Genomic DNA, 19,926 nt, shown 5'->3' on the forward strand with positions numbered 1-19,926 from the left:
AGACATTCTCTGAGATGTCATCTCCACTGTGTTCACGTGAGAACCCAGAGAAGGGTTTGAAATTCCCGGAAGGTCACATGGTTGGGAAAGCATCGAGTAAAGATGTGAGCACAAAGTGTCTTCTTATCCACCAGGCTGCCCCAGCATGGACGGTGTGGAAGGGAGTCCCTGAGCCCTCGGCAAGCGTATCTTTCCCAGGGAAATCCAGTTCCTGGTACACCATATATTTGGCTTCCTGGCTAACAGTGTGAACACCACTAAAAGCCTTTTTCAGACCCATTTTGTGTGTGTGTGTGTGTGTAATTATGTAGATAACATCTCAGTAAGGATAGATGCTTCTTAATGATATTCATCCATCCCCCAAAGTCTCTAATTAATGCCACTGTTCTGTGTCTGTTTTGACTGCTGAACTAAAGCCTTTGCAATTAGATCCAGGGCTTTTGAAATTGACATTTAGCATAAGTGCGCTTCCAGTAAAGCCAATACGATGTAGAAAGTGCACGATCTAATTTGAAGGAGCAGCTTTCCTTTTCTAGACTTGGGCAAATGGATCAGGGAGGATCTCATTACAACTCGGCTCTTATTAGTCTAAGATCGAAAAATGTGTCACAGATTTAAGATTTATGTAAGCAGTATGACTCAGGTCTTGTGGGAAATCTTTTTCTTCAGGGTTGGCTCTGTGGTCTTAACAGGTGTGTGACCTAAGCGGTTCTTGGCAACAGAATATGCGTTAAGAGATTTCTTGGGTGCCTGCTGTTTGTTAGATGCTCCGAGATCAGATACCAAGATAAATAAGGTGCCCTTGGTCTTCAGCTTGTCTCTGTTGTGAGCTGGTTATGGGTCATCAGATGAAACATAAGCCACAAAGCTTCCTTGGAAAAGACAACAGCAGGTGACTTGACCATTGTATCTAGCTAGATTTGAGCTGCTCTCTGACATGTTGGAAGCCTTTGAAATTGATATAATAAATCATTTTATTAATCCCAATTCACATTTGGCCTTGGCCAATATGAAGTATCAGAACCAGGTTTGTCATTGGATTTAACATGCCTTCTTGGTCCCTGTATCATTCACAGGTAGCTGCATGCTGGCTGCCTTCCTGGGATCATGATAATATGTCTTCCAAATTACAAATGTGTTTTTGTAACAATTTTCCATCCCATTCTATTAAATATAATTTGTATGGTAGTTTGAATCCTTTGTGGAATAAAAAGCTATAAATATCAGAGTCATTGAAAAAGGGACTAAAAGAACACACAGCATTGGGAGCTAGATTACAGTTGACTCAATGAGGGTTGTGATAGAATCCAGGCTTATGAGATGTAAGCTGAAAGAGGAAGTGGTGGGTTCGTTCCACCGAGAAGTTCACATCTTACTGACTGGAGGCACAACCGGATCCAGGTGCATCAACTTTTTTTTTATCGGGAAGTTCTCTGTTCATCTCTCGGCTTGCTTTCCTCCAGATCCCTCCTCCTCTTCCCCTTTCTTCTGTTAAGGTTTGTTTTACTCTACTGTCTATATGCTTTGCCTACTGTATGTATTCTGTGAGTCCCATGCATAGAGTGCCCAGGGAGGCCAGACAAGGCTGTCTGCTCTTCTAGAACTTGAGTTACAGATGACTGTGAGATGCCTCGGGGGTTCTTGGGAAATGCACCCAGGCCCTTTGGAAGAACGACAAGTGCTTTTGACTGCTGAGCTGTCTCTCCAGCCCAGCACACTTCTTGCCTCTACTGAGTGGTCCTTGGTGCTTTCAGATTTGCCTTTATTCCTATTGCTTATCGTCTTGTGGAACCAAAGAAGCCCTTTTTTGACATCATTTTAATCCAGACCTTGGGTCCTGCTCTCATTGGTTCTTCTGTGCCTCTTCTGGGCTGGTAACTGTGACCAAGGAGATGAAGTATCCTGATCAATGTCTGACACAAATGCCTACTTCTGAATATGGGAAGTGGCAGCTGTACCCAAAGCACATGGACAAAGTGGAGAAGGGAGGTGGCTTTCCAGGGATCATGGCCTTACTGTCATAGAGGAGAAAGATGCGAGGAACATTAGGCCTGTGGCCTGATGAGCTCGGGAACCAAAAAGAGTGAATGAGAAAAGATGAGGTCAGAGGCTTTCTAAAATGACATCACTGAGTTCATTAAAGAAGATCCAGAGGCATGGAAACAGAGCTGTGTTCAGGTTTGGGAGTCCTTAAGCTATAAAGATCTTAATATTCACCAGTGGGGATTGTGGATTGACTGTGATCCCTACAGAAATCCCATTCTGGAGAAAGAGACAGGATTGATGTAGATGCAAGGTCAGACTAGCTTGCATAGCAAGCTCAAGACCAGTCAGAGGTACACATTCCTGTCTCAAAAACCAGTGGGGTAGGGGACCTAGAGTGATGGCTTAGCAGTTGAGAATGTTTGCTGCTCTTGCAGAAGACCTGAGTACAGTGACTAACTAGTACCCACACCAGGCAGTTCACAGTTGCCTGTAACTCCAGCACCAGGGGTTCTGACACACTCTTTGACCTTCATGGGCACACACACACACACACACACACACACACACACCAATCCCAGTGATGTTTTTAAAGACAGAAATAGAGAAATCTATCCTGAAGTTTGAGTAGTCCCTCAAAAAGACCTTGAAGAACAAAAACAGTCTTGACAAAGGACAAATTTTCTAAGTTTTGCACTTCCTTTTTTCGAAAATTAATTTAAAAAGCTATGATAACTGAATCAGTGTGGTCTCAACTTTATGACAGACACGGAGATCAATGGCCTAGATAGAGAGGCCAGAAACAAGACCACTGTTTTTATCAAGGTTGGTCTACGGTGAAAAGGTTGATCTTTTTGATGATGAGTATACACATCGCAAAAGGAGGAAGCTGGAGCTGTACCTAACATTATCAACCAAAATCGTCTCGAAGTCGATCAAAGACCTACACGTACGAACTAAAGTCCAAGGGCTCAGAGCATAGAGGAATGATTTCATGGGCTTGGGTGTCTTAGACACTCTTGGAAAACCGCAAAGCCTGGAGAAACAAACCAGTTGGACAATCTTGAGAATAAGAACTTTGCCCATCAACAGACACTAATAACAGGGTAAAAGATCACCCGCAGAATTATGAATCATCTATCTGATAAGTGGTTCATATCCAGAACTTAAAGAAATGGGAAGGATTCCTGCTGTGCATCAGCTAAAAGAAAGTTAACGGCTAAAGAAGGCTAGGATGAGTGCCGTTGTCTTTTCCCAGCATGCATGGTGCCCTGGGTTGGAGCTGCGTCATCACAAGGAGTGCAGCAGACACGGAGAGGTGGGAGAAAAAGGCTTTGACCTGATAATCGTGAGACACCACTTCACATTTGTTAGGATGATCGCTCTCAAAAACAAACCAAAACCTAGAAAATAGAAAACAGTAAGTGTTGGTGAGGATACGGAGACGCTAGAGTCCTTGTATTCTTCCAGAGGGATGTGCAACGGACAGCCACTGTGGAGAACAGTACCATGGCCCCTCAACGACCTAAGCGTGCAGTTACAGTATGATCCAGTAACCCCATGTCAACCTACATGTCAAAAAGAATTAAAGATAGGATCTAGGAAGTAAAATAGGTATTTGTACAGTGTTCACAATGGCCAAAAGCCAAAGGTGAACCAAGTGTCTATCAAATGGATACGTGAAAAATAAATGTAGTCTATACATACGTGGGAGTGTTAACCAAGCCTTCAATCAAGAAGGCCATTCTGGTCCTCTTGCAGCTTGGGTGGCGTTGAGGTCACTGTGCTAAGTGAAGTAAACCCATCACAGAAGAAAACTCTAGTGTGATTTCTCTTCTACCAGATACCTGGAGTTGGGGAATAATCAGTAATCTTACTTTAAGAACAACATTGCAGTAAGAATATAGAGAAGCTGGGAATTGTTTAATGGAGGTAGAGATACACGTGGGGGCAGTGAGGATGTTCAGAAGATGGTGTTGGTGATGGTTGGCAAAAATGAGAATCTACTTAATGCTGAAAATGGTTAGAACACTAAACTCTGTGATTTATATATTTTACCACAACAAAAAGGTATAACTTACCTGGTAGAATATATGTATGAACATACATAATTTTATAAATGTACACACACATACATGTCTATATATAATATGTATATGTATATATGTATATATATTTCTATATTACTAGCTTTATGGACTTCTTGGAGGTCCAGAGAGATTTAGTGCTATTTATTAAAAGGTGACATGTATTCAGTAAATTCTCATAATCACAATAGCAATAAAGATTAATTAGTTTTATTATTTGATTATTTATTTTATTATGTGTGGGGTGTGGTGTGTGTGTGTGTGTGCATACATGTGGGTGCCCTAAGAGGCCAGAAGTGGGCACTGGATTCCCCAGAGCTGGAGTTACAGGTGGTTGTGAGCCACCTGATCTGGGTGCTGCCCATCAAACTCAGGTCCTCTGAAAGAGACCCAAGTGCTTTTAGCGCTTAGCCACTGAGCCATCTGTCCAGTTCTCAGCAAACTCGTTTAAGTCATCAGAAAGTGTTTTTATTTTCTGCATACCCGGGACAGAGGTCTGAATACCTGTAGCTGAAGCACATTCCAGAATTACTTTCTGGGAGGAGAGCAAGAGCTGATCAGAAATGTTGGCTGGGTTACCCTTGACAAGGGGTTATGCCTCTTGGTTGGAGAACTGAGTGATGTTTGCCGCATGTGGGGAAAACAGACAGCAAAGTGCAGACGCTATTCTGAGTAGCTTTCTTCCGAGTCGGGACAGAGAGCAAACCTGTAGAAATGGCGCCTAGGCAAAAAGGACCCAGCAAGCCAGGCAGCAGTCAGTCCCCAGGTGTGCAAGGCAGTCCTCAAAAGGAACTTGAGAGTTCCATAAAAGCATCTCAGCTGAACGTGCAGGCAGGGACAGCCTGTTATCCAGGCTGTGCCTGAGCCCTGATGCCCACTGGGAGGGTGACTGGCATTAATACCCAGCCCTTTCTTCTTCTCTCCCATGTCTACTCAGCCCCCTTTAACTAACACCAGTGGGCAAAGAAACCATTGTGGAATCTGCGGGATGCCCTTTGTGACATACAGGGCAATGACCAGGAAATCTGGAGAGAAAGCGCCGACACACGCACATCACCCAGCAAAGGCATCTTGCCCAGCCAGTGATTTTTCCCCTGCTCGTGTTTTTCAAATATGTTCAAGATATTTTTATCCGTACATTGACCCAGAAAAAATCTCACTTTTCCCTAGCAACTAAAAATGAAATAAGACTGAGTATAAGGAGAAACCCATGTTATCTTAGAGAACTTGTTTCTCATACTCCATACCAAATTAATGGCTCACAAAAGAAAGTCATTGTGTCATAAAGGATCTATTTTGTATTTCTGAATTCCTGTTACGCTCATATTCCGTCACCCTGCTCACAACAACCTGAAAGGTCCCTGAACATTTGGCAGTCGGGCCATCCTCCTGTACCCCCATGCTCTGCTTTCTATTTCCAGAATTAAAGCGGTCACTTGAGTCAGCTTAACCCCTGGAAAAGACACACGAGTGATTAAGAGCCAGAAATCAAGATTGCTTGGGTTCAAATCCTGACTCTGCTGTGCATGAGCTGTATGACCTCAGACAAATCCCGGTCACGCCAGGCCGTGCTTTCCACGTGTGTGGTCATAAGTAGACAGTCCTTGCAGGGTTAGATGAGATGGAGATGGTGTACCCCCATAGCCCGAGCCTGCCATGATCCTACCATCTGTAAACAATGACTTACTATTCTTTTTTACTCTTTGCTGTCTCCCCATTGCCCTTCCGTCGCAACCCACAACTTCTGTTGGAAGGTCCCTTCCTCGGCCTCCATGACAGACCCTCACCTTATTTGGCATGTCTCCTTCCCTTTTGCTCCTGTGTCATTCAGATCGTGAGCACGTCCAATGCCTCCCAAGCCGTCACACTGGTGTATGCTGTGGGCAATCAGAGCTCCTTCCTCAACGGCACCGTGGCCAGCAGCCTCCTTAGCCAGCTCTCCGCGGAGCTGGTAGGATTCTACCTCACTTACCCTCCGCTCACCATCGCTGAACGTGAGTACGTGCGCCTCAGCCTCATGTAGAAGGGCCCTGTGGTTTCCCCTGGGGGTGTTCTCCGTGTAACGGAAGAACCTCTGTCGTGCTACGCTGCATACTGTGTGTATTATCTCGAGCAACTGAAAAATGCAACATATGGGGTTAAATTGTCAAATTTCTTGCACACTGCAAGAAAGCCCTTGCTTGATACTTACAATGAGCTTATAAGGTGGGCGCAAAACTAGGAGAAAAAAATTGAAGCTCCCTTCTCCCAATTTTCATAGGATATCTATCCACTCTTCCACAGCTAACAGGGCTGTGTGGGGACCTGTGCTCTGAGCATTGCCTTCCAGGGCATCTGTCCGTAGGAACAGTCCTGGTTGCCATGGTTTTCTTTCCCCTCCACAAATGTTCCTAGACCTTTCGGTCCAGCTGACTACAGGAAGCAGATTGCAAACTTTGCAATCTGTGTCGTGACTTCACTTGAAGTCCCCATAGTCTGAGGCCTTGGCTCTCGGTAAGGCTTGTTACATAATTCTCATTGCTATGCAGTCAACTGGACTTTGAAGACAGAGCAGCCCGCATTTGTCACTAGACATTTGCTGGGTAGCTAAAGGAAGTGACGCTCTGTACCCTACATTTAATTATTATATTTCACAAGGTCACTGGCAAAGATTTCCTTTTAAAATATACCCATTAGCAAAAGTGTCCTGTAATTTCTTTCTGTAGTTCTTTTGAAACTATAAATAAATGAGATTGCATGTGCATGCACATGAACGTGTGTGTGCGTGTGTGCGTGTGTGTGTGTGTGTGTGTGTGTGTGTGTGTAAAAGGTATACTTGTCACTTAGCAACCACTGAGAAGTTTTCTGAACGTGTTTATTGGAAAGATCTTATAAACTTTCAGGCAGTAAGGATGACTCGGAACTCATACAAAGATTACGTCATGAAAGATGGCAGTAGGATGTCACAGGGCAGCAGGAGTTACCTTCTTTAACCAGCTCAGTATTCTAATAATAATCAGTTAAGTAGGGACTTGGGAAATGGCTCAGTTGCTGAAGTGCTTGCTTTGCAAGCCTGAAAATCGGAGTTTTAGCTCAGTACCCACATTGAAAACAGAAAATCCTGGTGAGGCGCTCACAGCTGTAACACTAGTACTGGGAGGCTGGCCCAGGACAGCCAGGCTAGCCAAATCAACACGCTCATGGTTCAGTGAGGGATCCTGTCTCAGAAAACACAGTGGAAAGCAATTTAGAAAGACACTTGCCATCCTCCTCCGGCTTACACATATGTGTGTACACTTACACACACACACTAAGGATTTACTGAGCACTAACTGTGTGTGAGCCCCTGTACTATGTCCTCTACATGTGTGGGTCCTCATAGTGAGCATGCTGGCAAAGCAGACGACATGTAAGTACCACATGTAAGCCCACAATGCTGGAAAGAACCCGTGAAGAGATCTCCACTCCTTCGACCTCCATGGTGCTAGATAATCTACACAGAGGAAGCCCCAGCTAAGGCAGGCGGCAGCTGTGGATGCTGATGGCCATGCTGTTCCATGTAAGAAGGCTTGGGGGGAAAACATCATGGAGAGAAACTCCTAAATCTGAGCCCCTTGTAGGCGTTGTCCCCTACTGAGTCACCTTTCTGTACAATAAGATAGTTTGACCTGTGTGCAGTAGATTTCTCAGAAACAGCAGTGTGGGACCCAGCTGCTTTCCAGCCCGTCACTTCCTTGTTCCCCTTGATAAGGTTTACTCATACAGCCTATCAAAGAGAGCCCATGTGTGTTTTATCTGTTTCAGCACTGGAATATCCCAACCTTGATATATCAGAAACGACGAGAGACTACTGGGTCATCACAGGTAACATCTGATTTCCGTATGTCCCTCTCTGTATCATCAGGTTGGTTTGTCTAAAAAGGGTGCCATTTGGCGACAGGACCGACATCTTTGGTCCTACCTTATAAATCAAGGAGTTCATTCTATCGGGCTGGAAGGGAGTGGGGAGGCTGAGAAAACCCTGACGATGATTGCTGATAAATAATTCAAAACTGCTACTTCAATGGTCCCATCTTCAGCCTATCTCATGGCAGCACCAATGGTTGCTGTCTGGGGCATGCCTGTGTAGGTGGCCATCTGGGGCACGCCTGTGTGGGCAGCTGTCTGGGGCATGCTTGTGTGGGCAGCCATCTGGGGCATGCCTGTGTGGGCAGCCGTCTGGGGCACGCCTGTGTAGGCGGCCGTCTGGGGCACGTCTGTGTGGGTGGCCGTCTGGGGCACGCCTGTGTGGGTGGCCGTCTGGGGCACGTCTGTGTGGGTGGCCGTCTGGGGCACGCCTGTGTGGGTGGCCGTCTGGGGCACGTCTGTGTGGGTGGCCGTCTGGGGCACGCCTGTGTGGGTGGCCGTCTGGGGCACGCCTGTGTGGGTGGCCGTCTGGGGCACGTCTGTGTGGGTGGCCGTCTGGGGCACGCCTGTGTGGGTGGCCGTCTGGGGCACGTCTGTGTGGGTGGCCGTCTGGGGCACGTCTGTGTGGGTGGCCGTCTGGGGCACGCCTGTGTGGGTGGCCGTCTGGGGCACGCCTGTGTGGGTGGCCATCTGGGGCATGTCTGTGTGGGTGGCTGTCTGGGGCATGTCTGTGTGGGTGACTGTCTGGGGTACATCTGTGTGGGGCACGCCTGTGTGGGTGGCCGTCTCGGGCACGCCTGTGTGGGTGGTTGTCTGAACAGACAGCAGGCCTTTCTGCAAAGCCCAAATCAAAGCCAGAGGAGGGCCATATATGCGCTGCTCCTTCTGGGGGCACGTGACGCACCCACACCAATCCTGATGTTCTCTGTGATGAGGCCGAGTGGGAGTCGGGGAGCAGCAGTGTCCTGGTGGCATTTTTTATCCCTTGGCATTTCACAGCTGAACATTATGAACCAGTAAAAGCATTCTGTTTGTGTTTTTCAAAAGTCTCCCAGTGCCTCAAAAATGAGAGAAGCAGCATTATTGAGGCAAATGGAGAGGACAGCTGTTTGTAGGAGGAAAGTGACCAGCCCAGAGTGTCTAAATCAGAGCGTAGACAGTTACATTGTTGAATGCGAAAGTTACATTCTCCATGGTCTGTAAGTCTGAGGTCGAGGCACCAATAATAGTCTTGCATCTTCTCCCCATCCCCTTGACTCCAAGTTGGTCACCTTCCCCATTTGCCTCCCCTTGTTCTGAGCCTGTCTGTCCTGATTTCCTTTTCTTACAAGGACACCAGGCCCATGTTCATGACCTCATTTTAATTTCATTACCCCTACAAAGACACTCTCTTCAAACGTTGTCACCCTCTGACATGCTAGAGGTTGGGACTTGCACATGTGAACTGGGGGAACATAGTCCAGCCCATTGGAAATGTGCGTAGGGGAGCAGCTGCCCTGAGCTCCCTTCCCTCATCCATCCTTCCCTCACTGCTGTCCCAAGCACATGGCAGGGGGGGGCTATTGCCTAAAGTTCCATCCAAGAAGTTCCTCTAGGCCCTCTTCTCAAGGACACATCGCCCACGTGCCCCCACCGCAGGGTCTTTGCTATGCAGAGGCCATTTTAACTGCTAAGAAAGCAAACTAAAGAAGCATATTTTTAACAAATTAGAAACAGCTCTACCAGGATGCAAACCCCAGAGAGGCCATGCTAACCCAGCAACACATGTCTGAGCCAGCAGGTTACATAACGATACAAAATCACGTTTCCTCCTCAAGCAATGGTGCCTCTTCCTTCACAGATATTCCCCCTTCTCTGAACTTTAAAGTTACATTCAGTGATCATAATTCATTCTTAAACACAGGCTGCCCTTGACAGCCACCGGTGGGACCTCCCCATCTGCCCATGCCTTGCTGTGCCTTTGTTTGGGTGGCATTACCTTAAGGAAAGCTATGCACACAGTCTTTTTTCCGGGCTCCCCTGGGACTTAACTCTTCATGCTCACGTATGCGACTTCCTTCCTCGTTGCTGTTGTTGGCATTGCATTTGGTGATCTAACAAGATTGTCACTGTCTCTCAGCTGGTGGTATCGATCAGTTAGTACTTACGAGGAACTGGAACCATGCTATGGCATGACCCTCTTGCCTTCCATACGAACCACTTTCAAACTTCTGGGAAGCCTGTGCTAGCTTGCCCTATCATAAAGGGTTGATTATCGGGAGTCAGCAATGAGGGTCTTTGATCAGCCTTGGCCGCCAGACCATCACCACAAGCCCTGTCGGTTTCCTTGTAGCAACGCCCCCTTTCTGTAGTTCCTATTGCAAACTCTACTTGCTCTTGTCTGTCTTACAACTGAACTTACATGGTCTATGTTGTACGTTTCCCCCTCTTGCTGAGGGTGGGTCCTTCTTTGATGGAAAATCAGCAGCGATGGGTGACCTCTGCAATTTCTCTTTACAGAGAACCTACAGGCCATCCTACTATCTGAGGATCCTGCTATTGGTTCTGTAGAAGTAAACAAGATAGAGATACGCAGATATTGGTGACCAGGGCTTGAAGATATAGCTCAGTCAGCTAAGTGTTTGCCGTGCAGGTATGAGGGTCTGGGCTAGACTCCCCAGGACCCACATCAAAGGGAGGCAGAGTCAGGCAGATCCCTGGGACTCACTAGCCAGCTAGCCCTGGACTAACCAGCAAGCCCGTCTCAGATTTATACATCCGCCTTTGTTTCCTCACCAGAGACAAAGTGGCTGCAATCCAGTGACCGGTGACTTTCTTCTCTTCTCACCCCTGCTTCTTACTAGTGTGTCCTACAGCCTGTCCCCTGGGCCCTCTGGGCTTCATACACTCGCCCGCAGAATGAGGGAGGGCACCAGCTGAGCACAAAGACTCCTGGAGTCCGAATGTGTGGGAGGCAACCACAAATGAGATAGTTTAGCTCAAGTGCAGGAGGCTGACCCTTGCCTGGTGATGGATCTTAGAGCCCGAGTGATTATAAGTCAAACGAGAAGGGCGTCACGGTCTTGAACTTCTCATACCAGCGCAGGGACTTGAAGGCCTCCTCCGCTCTGAACCTGTGGTGGCTGTGAGTGGGTGGCTAAGAGAGCCCTGGCTGGTGTGCTGAGAGGGTTGATCCACTGAGTCACTGTGTGAGCTCTGAGTGCACGCCCCTCCATTGCCTTCCAGAAGGCAGACGGGGTCAAGGAGAGCATGCTGTGGACCTTGGGAGACGGGAGGGAAACCATGTGCAGGGGCCCAGATCCAGGCCTTCCCTGACATTTACTCCTCTGGCAAGAATGGACCTAGCAGGGGGGGGGGGGCGAGCTTATGACAGCAACGGCTTCCACACAGCCGTGTCCTAGAGTACTGTTCAAAGTAGTATTTGCTGAGTTAGTTCTTAACAGTCGATAGCTGGCTCAGGGAAGAACTGAGGTCCTGAGGAACTATGGGACGTGTCTCAGGAAGGGGAGCAGTGGCTCAGACTCGCACCCCTGCTTCTGACACCCAGCACCACCCAGCTGACACCAAGAAGAACCCACTCTTTTTTCTGGAGAGCTGCAGGGGAACACACTCCAGTCGTCTAGGCATTAATCCCTGTACGGCTTTGGGTGCTCCCCACATGCTCCTGTGCTTTCCTGGAGATGTTTTGTTGTTTTAAAGAGAAAATTACTAAAAAAAATACATATAAAGTAAAATGTCCCATTTTAAGCAGCTTAAACTTACAATTCAGTATCCCAGAGAGCGTCGGTAACACAAGCGACCATTAACTGCTGGGGCATTTTTATCACCTAGAAGCCTGACAGATGCCTTTACTTGGTGTCTGTCTTTGAATCACGACTGGGATTCCTGTGAATCAATTCATGGTGCCTCCCTCTTCCTCTTGTCTACTAGTTGGGGGAGAGGTGGGAAACTTAGAAGTCATTTCAGTGTCTGCTCTATATATTTACGCATGGGGTGTTTTTGAACCAGGCTCCCCTGTGTGAGGTAGGAAATCCCGTGGGACCCTGGGAGTCTGCAGGGCACTGACAGAGCAGTGTTAGCAGCCTTCATCTCTGTTTGCAGGGACTTGGCTGGCAAACAATCGAGAGTCCCTCACCAGGGCCCTAGGGCTTTGCTTTATGCCCTCCAGGGGGATCGTTTGGCGTTTATGGCTTCAAAGAAGTCATTTTAGAGACCCAGCTGTGGGTTTGATTTCCTTCTTGATCCATGTATCAGTGTCATTCTCTGAGCCTCACTTTTGACGGCTTGGTCTGGTCCCTTGTGGATTCCATCATTGGTGCTAGCTGCGTGCAACGCCCCCTGCTTGATCAGCGGCTGCAGAGACACCATGCTCTTCGGCAGGGGCTGTTGCTGCACTTTGGTGGATGGGTGGTATTGATGATACTGGGCTGGACTGTGTTAGAAAACCATCCCCAGCCCTGATGAGCTTCAATCGCTTTAAAAACCCAACAGTCTATTTAAACACTAAAATTCTGGTCGTGACTGTGTCTGAAGGCACTGTTTGCATGCTTGGGGTGAAGTTGCTTCCCATGGGATGCAGAACAAGAGTTGGACTCTGGACATAAATGAAAACAGGCAGTTGTCCCTGTAGAACGCCCATGAGAGGCTCTAGTGCTCTTACAACTCCCATCCATGCCCTAGTGGTGACTTGTAACTTGACCGTCACCATCTCCCCTGTTGTCCCCAGAAATGGCTGCTGAGATCTAACCATGTAGAGGTAAGGGCCAGGAAAGAATCCCATGCACCTTCCATAGACAGGGCCAAAGTGCCTTATGCATCCTGTCCCCTTTGACTTTAGAGCCTACTGGACATGTGCTTGCTCTGAGGTGCCCTTCCCTTTTGCAGAGGACTGGATTCCAGTGGCTTGCTGAAGGACCCATAATCGACAGGAGCCAGCAATGAGAGAAAGCACACTCCTTCCACTAACTTGTCTTATTCTTGAATGGGAGAGGACATGATGGGCCCTGGGCAGCTTTAGGGGTAGGAAGCATCCCATCTAGCAGGGAGAGATAAGGATACTGAACAGCATAGTTTGTCCAAACGTATGCACTCAGGTTCCAGGGTGGCTCTGTGAATCCTTGGCCATGCTGTTGAGAAAGAGAAATAAATCCTGAGTCTGGGTTTGCAAGTGAGAACCAGCCCAGCCCCCAATTAGTTGAACCCACAAGTCAGCTGTATTCCCTGTGGACTCTTTGTGGGGTATGTCATCTTTAAAAGTTTGAGTTTGACGATGAAATGTTTGAAATGACACAGCTTACAGAAGAAAGACACAGCTTTGGAGTTATAGAAGCTTGGGTTCTTACCCTGACTCTGCTACTTGCTCGCTGGACAGTCTTAGGCAGGCCACTAACCCTTCCAACATGGGTAACACATAGGCAAGGACTCTTAACTTATGAACTGCCTTGGAGGAGAAGTAGGTAAGGTTGGCCAGGCTTCACTATAAGTAGGGCATGGTGGTTCTTATCATGCAGGGCAGGTGGTGGTGTAGTTACTGAGTCAACAGGGAGTCTGGGCTCTGAGCATCCCCTCTGCCTTCTGCATCTCTAGTGCTCCAGGGTGTGGACAACTCGCTGGTAGGCCTGCACAACCAGAGCTTTGCCCGGGTCATGGAGCAGCGTCTCGCCCAGCTCTTCATGATGTCCCAGCAACAGAGCCGGCGGTTTAAACGGGCCACCACCTTGGGAAGCTATACTGTACAGGTAGGTGTGTGCACGGGGGTTCTCTAATGACCGTGGGAGGGGTGTGTTTCCTGACTAAACAACTACATGTTCCCAGACGCACATCTGTGCTGCCAACTGACTTAAGCCACTTGATCGATACCCCTCTGGAGCTTCCAAGGCTGCGGGTCAGTCTCTTTTCATCGTCAGGAACTAGATTACCAGGAAGTGAGTCTCTATATATGTGGATATTCATGAAGCAAAAGTTCCCAAGTCACTTCTCACCCTCCTGTCAGTTCCTCATACCTCTCAAAGAAACCACCAGCACAAACTTCTCTGGGTTAGTTTTAAGGGGCTTGAGTAGTCAGGACAGCAGCTGTCCCTGTGGGGACTATCTACACCTCCCTCCATACCTTATCCAGTTCCTCCTAGAGTGGAAATGTCCTTAGCATGTTTGAACCAATCCATGTAGCTTAAATATGATCAACTTCATCCTTCACCCCTGAGCATCCGTCTCTAACATGCTCGTTGACAAAGCTTCCATCACAGACACCCTCCTAGTAGTGTGGCCTTCTGCTGGCCTATGCACTCCTGATTGACAGCCGACCACGTTTGCATAGATGCACAGTGCCATGCTGTCTATGTGGAAATGCAGACATCAGCACAATGTGTCTGCCGGTCATATCCCCATGACTTCTTGAAAGTCACCCACCTTCTCTTCCTGCAGGAGTTGCATCAGAGACGCTCACATGTCTCCTTACACAGTAGTGCATTGTGCTCATTGTCCTTTTGGATGCCAATTTGGTTCAGCAAGTTTTCTCTATGCCAGCCCATCCCTATGTAAAAGCATGGTTCGTTTCACAAGCAGGAATGTGGTTTTTCCCCTCTGTGGGTCTGTTCCGTGTAAGCCCTTCAGTGCACGCTTTCCTAACGACAGAAAGCAAGTCACTGGTGACCACATGGCTGTGAAGTGGTTTGCATGGGTCCACGGGAGAGGAAGGACCTTCTTACAGGCCCCGTGCTACCTGTGACCCTAACACGTCTGCACATCTCAGACCGCAGAGAGATGGCAGGGTGAAGAAGCGGCACTTCTTTTCCTCTGAAAAACTCTACGTAGAGATGCTATAGATTGCTTCTGACATCATACTTGGCTAAACCGTGGTAAGAAGTGCTATCAAGTTGGAAGTGAGTGACGTTAATAGATATTTGAGTCACCACTCGCCTCCGCCAGGCTGTTCAAGCACTGCCCGCCTCCTCTCCCACTAGGGAAGGGAGGGACGCGTTGAAGCCTCTCCCAAACCCACACGATGGCGATGTTTCCATTGTCTTTCACCCAGAGGCCTTTCTTCTGGGTTGAGACCTTTATAAAACGACTTCCCTCCATAAATATGGAGATTTGGATGGCTAGAATTTGGTTATTTCTGTAGCTGATGTATCTGGGAAGATGGCTTGGCCAGAGAAGGGCTTGCCGCACAGTGTGAAGGCCTGAGTTTGGATCCTCAGAACACACACACAAAGCGGGTCTTGGCAGCTCATAACTCTAACACCAGAACTGGAAGGTTAGAGGCGGGAAGACCCTGGGGGTTGCTAGCTAGCCAGCCAAACCAAATTAAGTGAGCTCAGGTTCAGTGAAAGACACTTTCTCAGAAACGGAGGTAGAAAGTGGTGGAGGAAGATGACAAAAGTTGACCTTTGCCCTGCACACAGGCAAGAGCAGCGCACACACACACAGCATTAATTTTTAAAATTATGCTCCCTTTCTTCCTATCCAAGTTGAGCGTGGTTTTGAATTTTGGATTAATTCAGCCCTGTATTTTCTATACAGATTTCACCCCCAAGCGTAGATCCTTACAAGTACGCCATGTTGTTTTTCCTGTTTTAAATTTTATATTCTATAATTTGTAATTCACATTCATATGAACTGGAGTAGTTTGTTCATTATATTCTATTATATGACTTTCCATAACTCATTTATTCAGTTTACTACAATTGACTTTTGGACTTTTCAGGGTTTTTTTTGATGTCGTTAATGAACTTTCTATAAACATTTTATAATATCTTTTTATATTCTATAAAACTCAATGTTTGTAATGTATACTCTGAAAATACTGTAATATAATGTTTATCAATTAATTGCTAATTCTAAGAGTCAAAGGTTAAAATCCTAAATGCTCAGTGTTTACCATGCCCATAAACATACAGCAAAACACTATGTCCATATCTTATGATTATCATAATCATATGCGGATTTATCCCTAATGCTTGAATTGGCTTTTTGGAGCCTATTCTCTTTGCTCAGCCTAGTTATAGTGGAGGAGGGCCTTGGTCCTACCTCAAAGCAATGTACTAGACTTTGTTGACTCCCCATGGGAAGCCTTATCCTCTCTGAGGAGTGGGTGGGGGATGGGGTGGGGAGACGGTGGAGGGAGCAGAGCAGGGAGTGGGAACTGGGATTGGTATGTCAAATGAGAAAAGATTGTTTTTAAAAAATTTAATTAATTGATTTTTTTTTAAAAAAAAAATGCAAAGAAGCAAGCCTCTATGTAGCTGATTTAGAGAAAGGAGTTTGAGTTTGCGAGTTCCACTTTTATCAGAGGTCATTTACCCCTTTCAGGCAATTGAAGAGTTTTGAAATTAAGCACCTTGTTTGGGATACCTAGCGTGCCCTGAGTTAGCACAGAGGCCTATTTTCAAATGAGGCCAAAGCTCAGTGGAGGTTGGGAAACTCGCTCTTCCCTGTTCATTCCCAGCTTCCGGCTGCCTTCCAGATGCTGCTGTGTTTCAAGCCCCCACTTTCTCCTCTCAGCCTCTCTTTCCAGGGATAACCAGCTTCCTGAGACTCTGGCTTTATGGAGGACCATAGGGCTGATATCTAGCCTGTCCCTGTGGGTCCTCTAGGGCCGAGTAGGTCTCAATGACGCGGTTTGGCGAGCCTTCTGATGGCTCAGAGGCCTGCAGGGCCTGTCCAAGATGCCCAGGCAAGACCCTGCTTCTCTTTTGTTGAAAGATGGTGAAGATGCAGCGAGTGCCGGGACCAAAGGACCCAGCAGAGCTGACATACTACACACTGTACAACGGGAAGCCACTGCTGGGGACTGCAGCAGCCAAGATCCTGAGCACCATCGATTCCCAGAGGATGGCCTTGACCCTGCACCACGTTGTCCTTCTACAGGCTGACCGTAAGGAGTCTGTTCATTCAGTGCTTTAACGGCATTACTGATTTCCATGCATCCCAGTGCTCCTCCAAACCATATGGGTGGTCTTACAGCTGAACAAAACTTGCTTCTGGGTGGTTTGAAGGATCCGTCAGCTCTTTTCTGTTAAAGCAGTAAGCGGTAGGTGAGGGTGGTGGTTTGCAATATCCAAATGATAATGGGTGATAATGTCCCCTGGTTCCCAGGTGCTAACTCCTCTTCCTCCTCAGATCCAGTACAATCTAGCTACAGAAAATAACTGCAGCTGAGATCATATTTATGTGCTGGGGGAACTGAAAATTTGATTCAGTGAACATTCAGTTCTTTGTGAACTATGCTTAGCACTGGAGGTCATTAGAAGTGGGTGACACCTGGTTCCTGGCTCTCAGGGACAGAGTTGTTGATGCATGGGGCTGGCAGTAGGACACTGGTACCTGCATAGGGAGGCTTTGCTTTGAAGGATCCTCCTGAACCAGGGGATAGAAGCCACTCTGTGGCAGCTCTTGTGGCATTTACTATGCTCCAGCTATTGGCCTTCTGTTCTAATAGGGCTCTGTTGACTCAGCTCCAAACAACGGGAGGTCAAACAGGCTCAAAAAATGTAGGATAACCAGATTACCCATCGCAAACCAGCACTTAGCTGAGACACCAATCTGGATACTTCCCACTTCAGACTTGTGTTCTTAGCTATGTCATATTTTAAGAGCTTATTAAAGGGAAGGGAAGGGTGTGTGTTCCAGAAAAACACCATGAGTAAAAATGCAGGAGAGACGTACCTAGAAACATAAGTAGTTTAAGTGGCTTGGGGCAAAAACAAAAAAACAAAAACAACAAAGAACAGGTGGAGGGTTTGATGGAAGGGTAAGGAAGGTCAGTTCCTATGGTTTTCTGGATGGTGTCCACTCTCCCCAAAGAGCATCAGGTTGGTTCACACCTGGCTCCTGACTCTCTTCCTCCTCCTCCTCCTCCTCCTCCTCCTCCTCCTCCTCAGCCATCCTCCTCAGTCTTGTTTTTGAAATGACACTTTCAACTGTGAGTCTCTTCCTTTTCCCGTTTCCCGTTCCCTCTTCGGGGCCTCTGTTCTTGTCAGTTTCTGGTCCCCACTTCCTGTGTTTTGTTGTCTTTTCTATGTAAGCTCCCCCAAAGTTCTGTCCTCCGTGTTTACATCTGTCTGCCCGACCCCAGAACAAATCCCGAGGAAAGAAGAGAGGTGGCAATGCTGGGCATGGAGAACAGGATGCATTCAGAATGTTCTGAGCAACAGGGCTGATGGGTTCAAACAACAGATTTTTCTGGCAGGAAAAGAGGTGGGAGATCAGAGGGGTTAGGGGAGACGTCTGGGTGTTGACTTGAGCCCTGTGTTTGTTGAGATGCAAAAGGTGTGGATTTAATGTCTGGGGTGGAAATCAAGGGGATGGGAGTGATACATTAAGTTTGAAATGTCTGCTAGAGGACCACACAGAAGTCAGGAGAAAGAAGGTTGGGAACATCAACGTACAGAGTAGGAGAGCAACTGAGCAAGAGTGAAAACCATGGAGCTTCCCGCCAAGTCCATGTGTGGAAGAGCAAGAGCCAACAGGGTCCTGAGGAGTGGCACGGAGCTGGAAGGAGATGCAGGGGACAGTGGGGCTTAGGAAGCAAGTGGAGAGACTGGAGAGATGACTCAGAGGTTAAGAGCACTTACTGCTCTGGCAGAAGATGCAAGTTCAGTTCCCAGCAACCACACTGGGGAACTCACAACTGCCTGGAGCTTTAGCTCCAGAAAGGAAGCTCACGCGCAACTCTCGTGGAAAGGGATTATTAGGCTTATTTAGATTCTCTAGAGGCAGTACGATCAGGTAAAAGTTGACAGAGTTTGGTCAGATGGAGATTTTTTTTTTTGGTGACCCAGCTAGCAGTGGCACTGCAAAGGTTGGTAAGAAGGGGGTCCTGATGGGACAATAGTGACAGAAAGGGAAGATGAGTAGAACAGTTGTTTGGGGTGAGTTTGGTTATCTGTGGGGACGGTCTTAAAGAGGGAGTGACAGAGAAGAAAAAAGTGAGATGTGTAAGTCAGAATCCTCAAGCGAGCAAAGAGACTGGGCCTAGCGCACATGTGGAGAGATCCTACAGGGACCGTCCTAGTATAAGGAGAAAGAAAACAACAGTTCAGCATTTGGTAACTGAAGCCTAAGGATGCATTCTGATGGGTTCTTTTCTCTTGGGGCCGTCAGGAAGTGAAACTGACGGCTGGGCTTCAGGCTGGAGATGGATTTAAGCAGAGCCAACTGGTTAGGACAGCGTAGCAGGTTACCAAGGCTTCCTCATCCTTGTTTGCCCTGCTGTGTCCAGACAATTCCTTCTCCTCTTTAATCCCAGGTCCAGTGCGGGGGAGATGGCTCAGTGGGTAAGAAAATGGGGATCTGAGATCAAATCTTCAACATTCACATAAAAAGCTGTGTGTCACTAAGTGCACCAATAACCCCAGCTTTGTTGTGAGTAGAAACAGGATTGGGGGGCTTGCTGACCCGAACATAGCTCTAGGTTTGGTAAGAGACCCTATCTCAAGGCAGCAAGGCAAAGAGTAGCTGTGGATACGTAGCATCCTCCTCTGGCCTCCGTGCATACATGGGCATGAACACTCATGAAGTCTATACCATACACACATATCCTCGATTGTCCTGCCACCCTCTCTGGGTTCCCCAGGACACCACTCACTGGACATTCTTAGCAACTGGCTCACTGGCCCCTTCCTGTCCGTCATTTCTCAGGTCCCTGCTATATGCTCCTTTTGGTCTCTTTGTTCTGAGACTTCCTTTCTGCTCCAGACCTGTGGTACGCGGGAAAGGATGAGAAGGGCGAACACACCCAGGGGAGGGGACTGAGGCCAAGAGGACTTGGCTGACAGTGGGTGGCAGGGACAGGGAAGGCACTAAGAGAAGGGGAAAGGAGAGGAGCTCACATCAGATTAGATGTGTGGAGCCTTTTGGAAACCACTCTAGGTGCTGAGGAAGGACTAAGGATGGACCAAGGCTGCAACTCTCCAGCCCACTCCCAAAGCCATCTCGCTGTGACCTCTCACCTTCACTTCTTTGGCTCCGC

At 47.6% G+C, this 19,926-nt stretch overlaps 1 protein-coding gene across 1 annotated transcript in view; it reads left to right on the plus strand.

Annotated features, from left to right (window-relative positions):
- Positions 1-19,926, plus strand: part of Kiaa1549l (KIAA1549 like) — a 267,271-nt gene that overhangs the window by 168,376 nt on the left and 78,969 nt on the right. Inside the window, exons 7-10 of the mRNA XM_038331879.2 lie at positions 5,902-6,064; positions 7,854-7,913; positions 13,542-13,693; positions 16,659-16,830. Of these exons, the coding sequence (XP_038187807.1) occupies positions 5,902-6,064; positions 7,854-7,913; positions 13,542-13,693; positions 16,659-16,830 (547 nt within the window). The remainder of the gene's footprint in view (positions 1-5,901; positions 6,065-7,853; positions 7,914-13,541; positions 13,694-16,658; positions 16,831-19,926) is intronic.

This window comes from Arvicola amphibius, chromosome 5, assembly GCF_903992535.2.
Source record: "Arvicola amphibius chromosome 5, mArvAmp1.2, whole genome shotgun sequence".
Lineage (NCBI taxonomy): Eukaryota > Metazoa > Chordata > Mammalia > Rodentia > Cricetidae > Arvicola > Arvicola amphibius.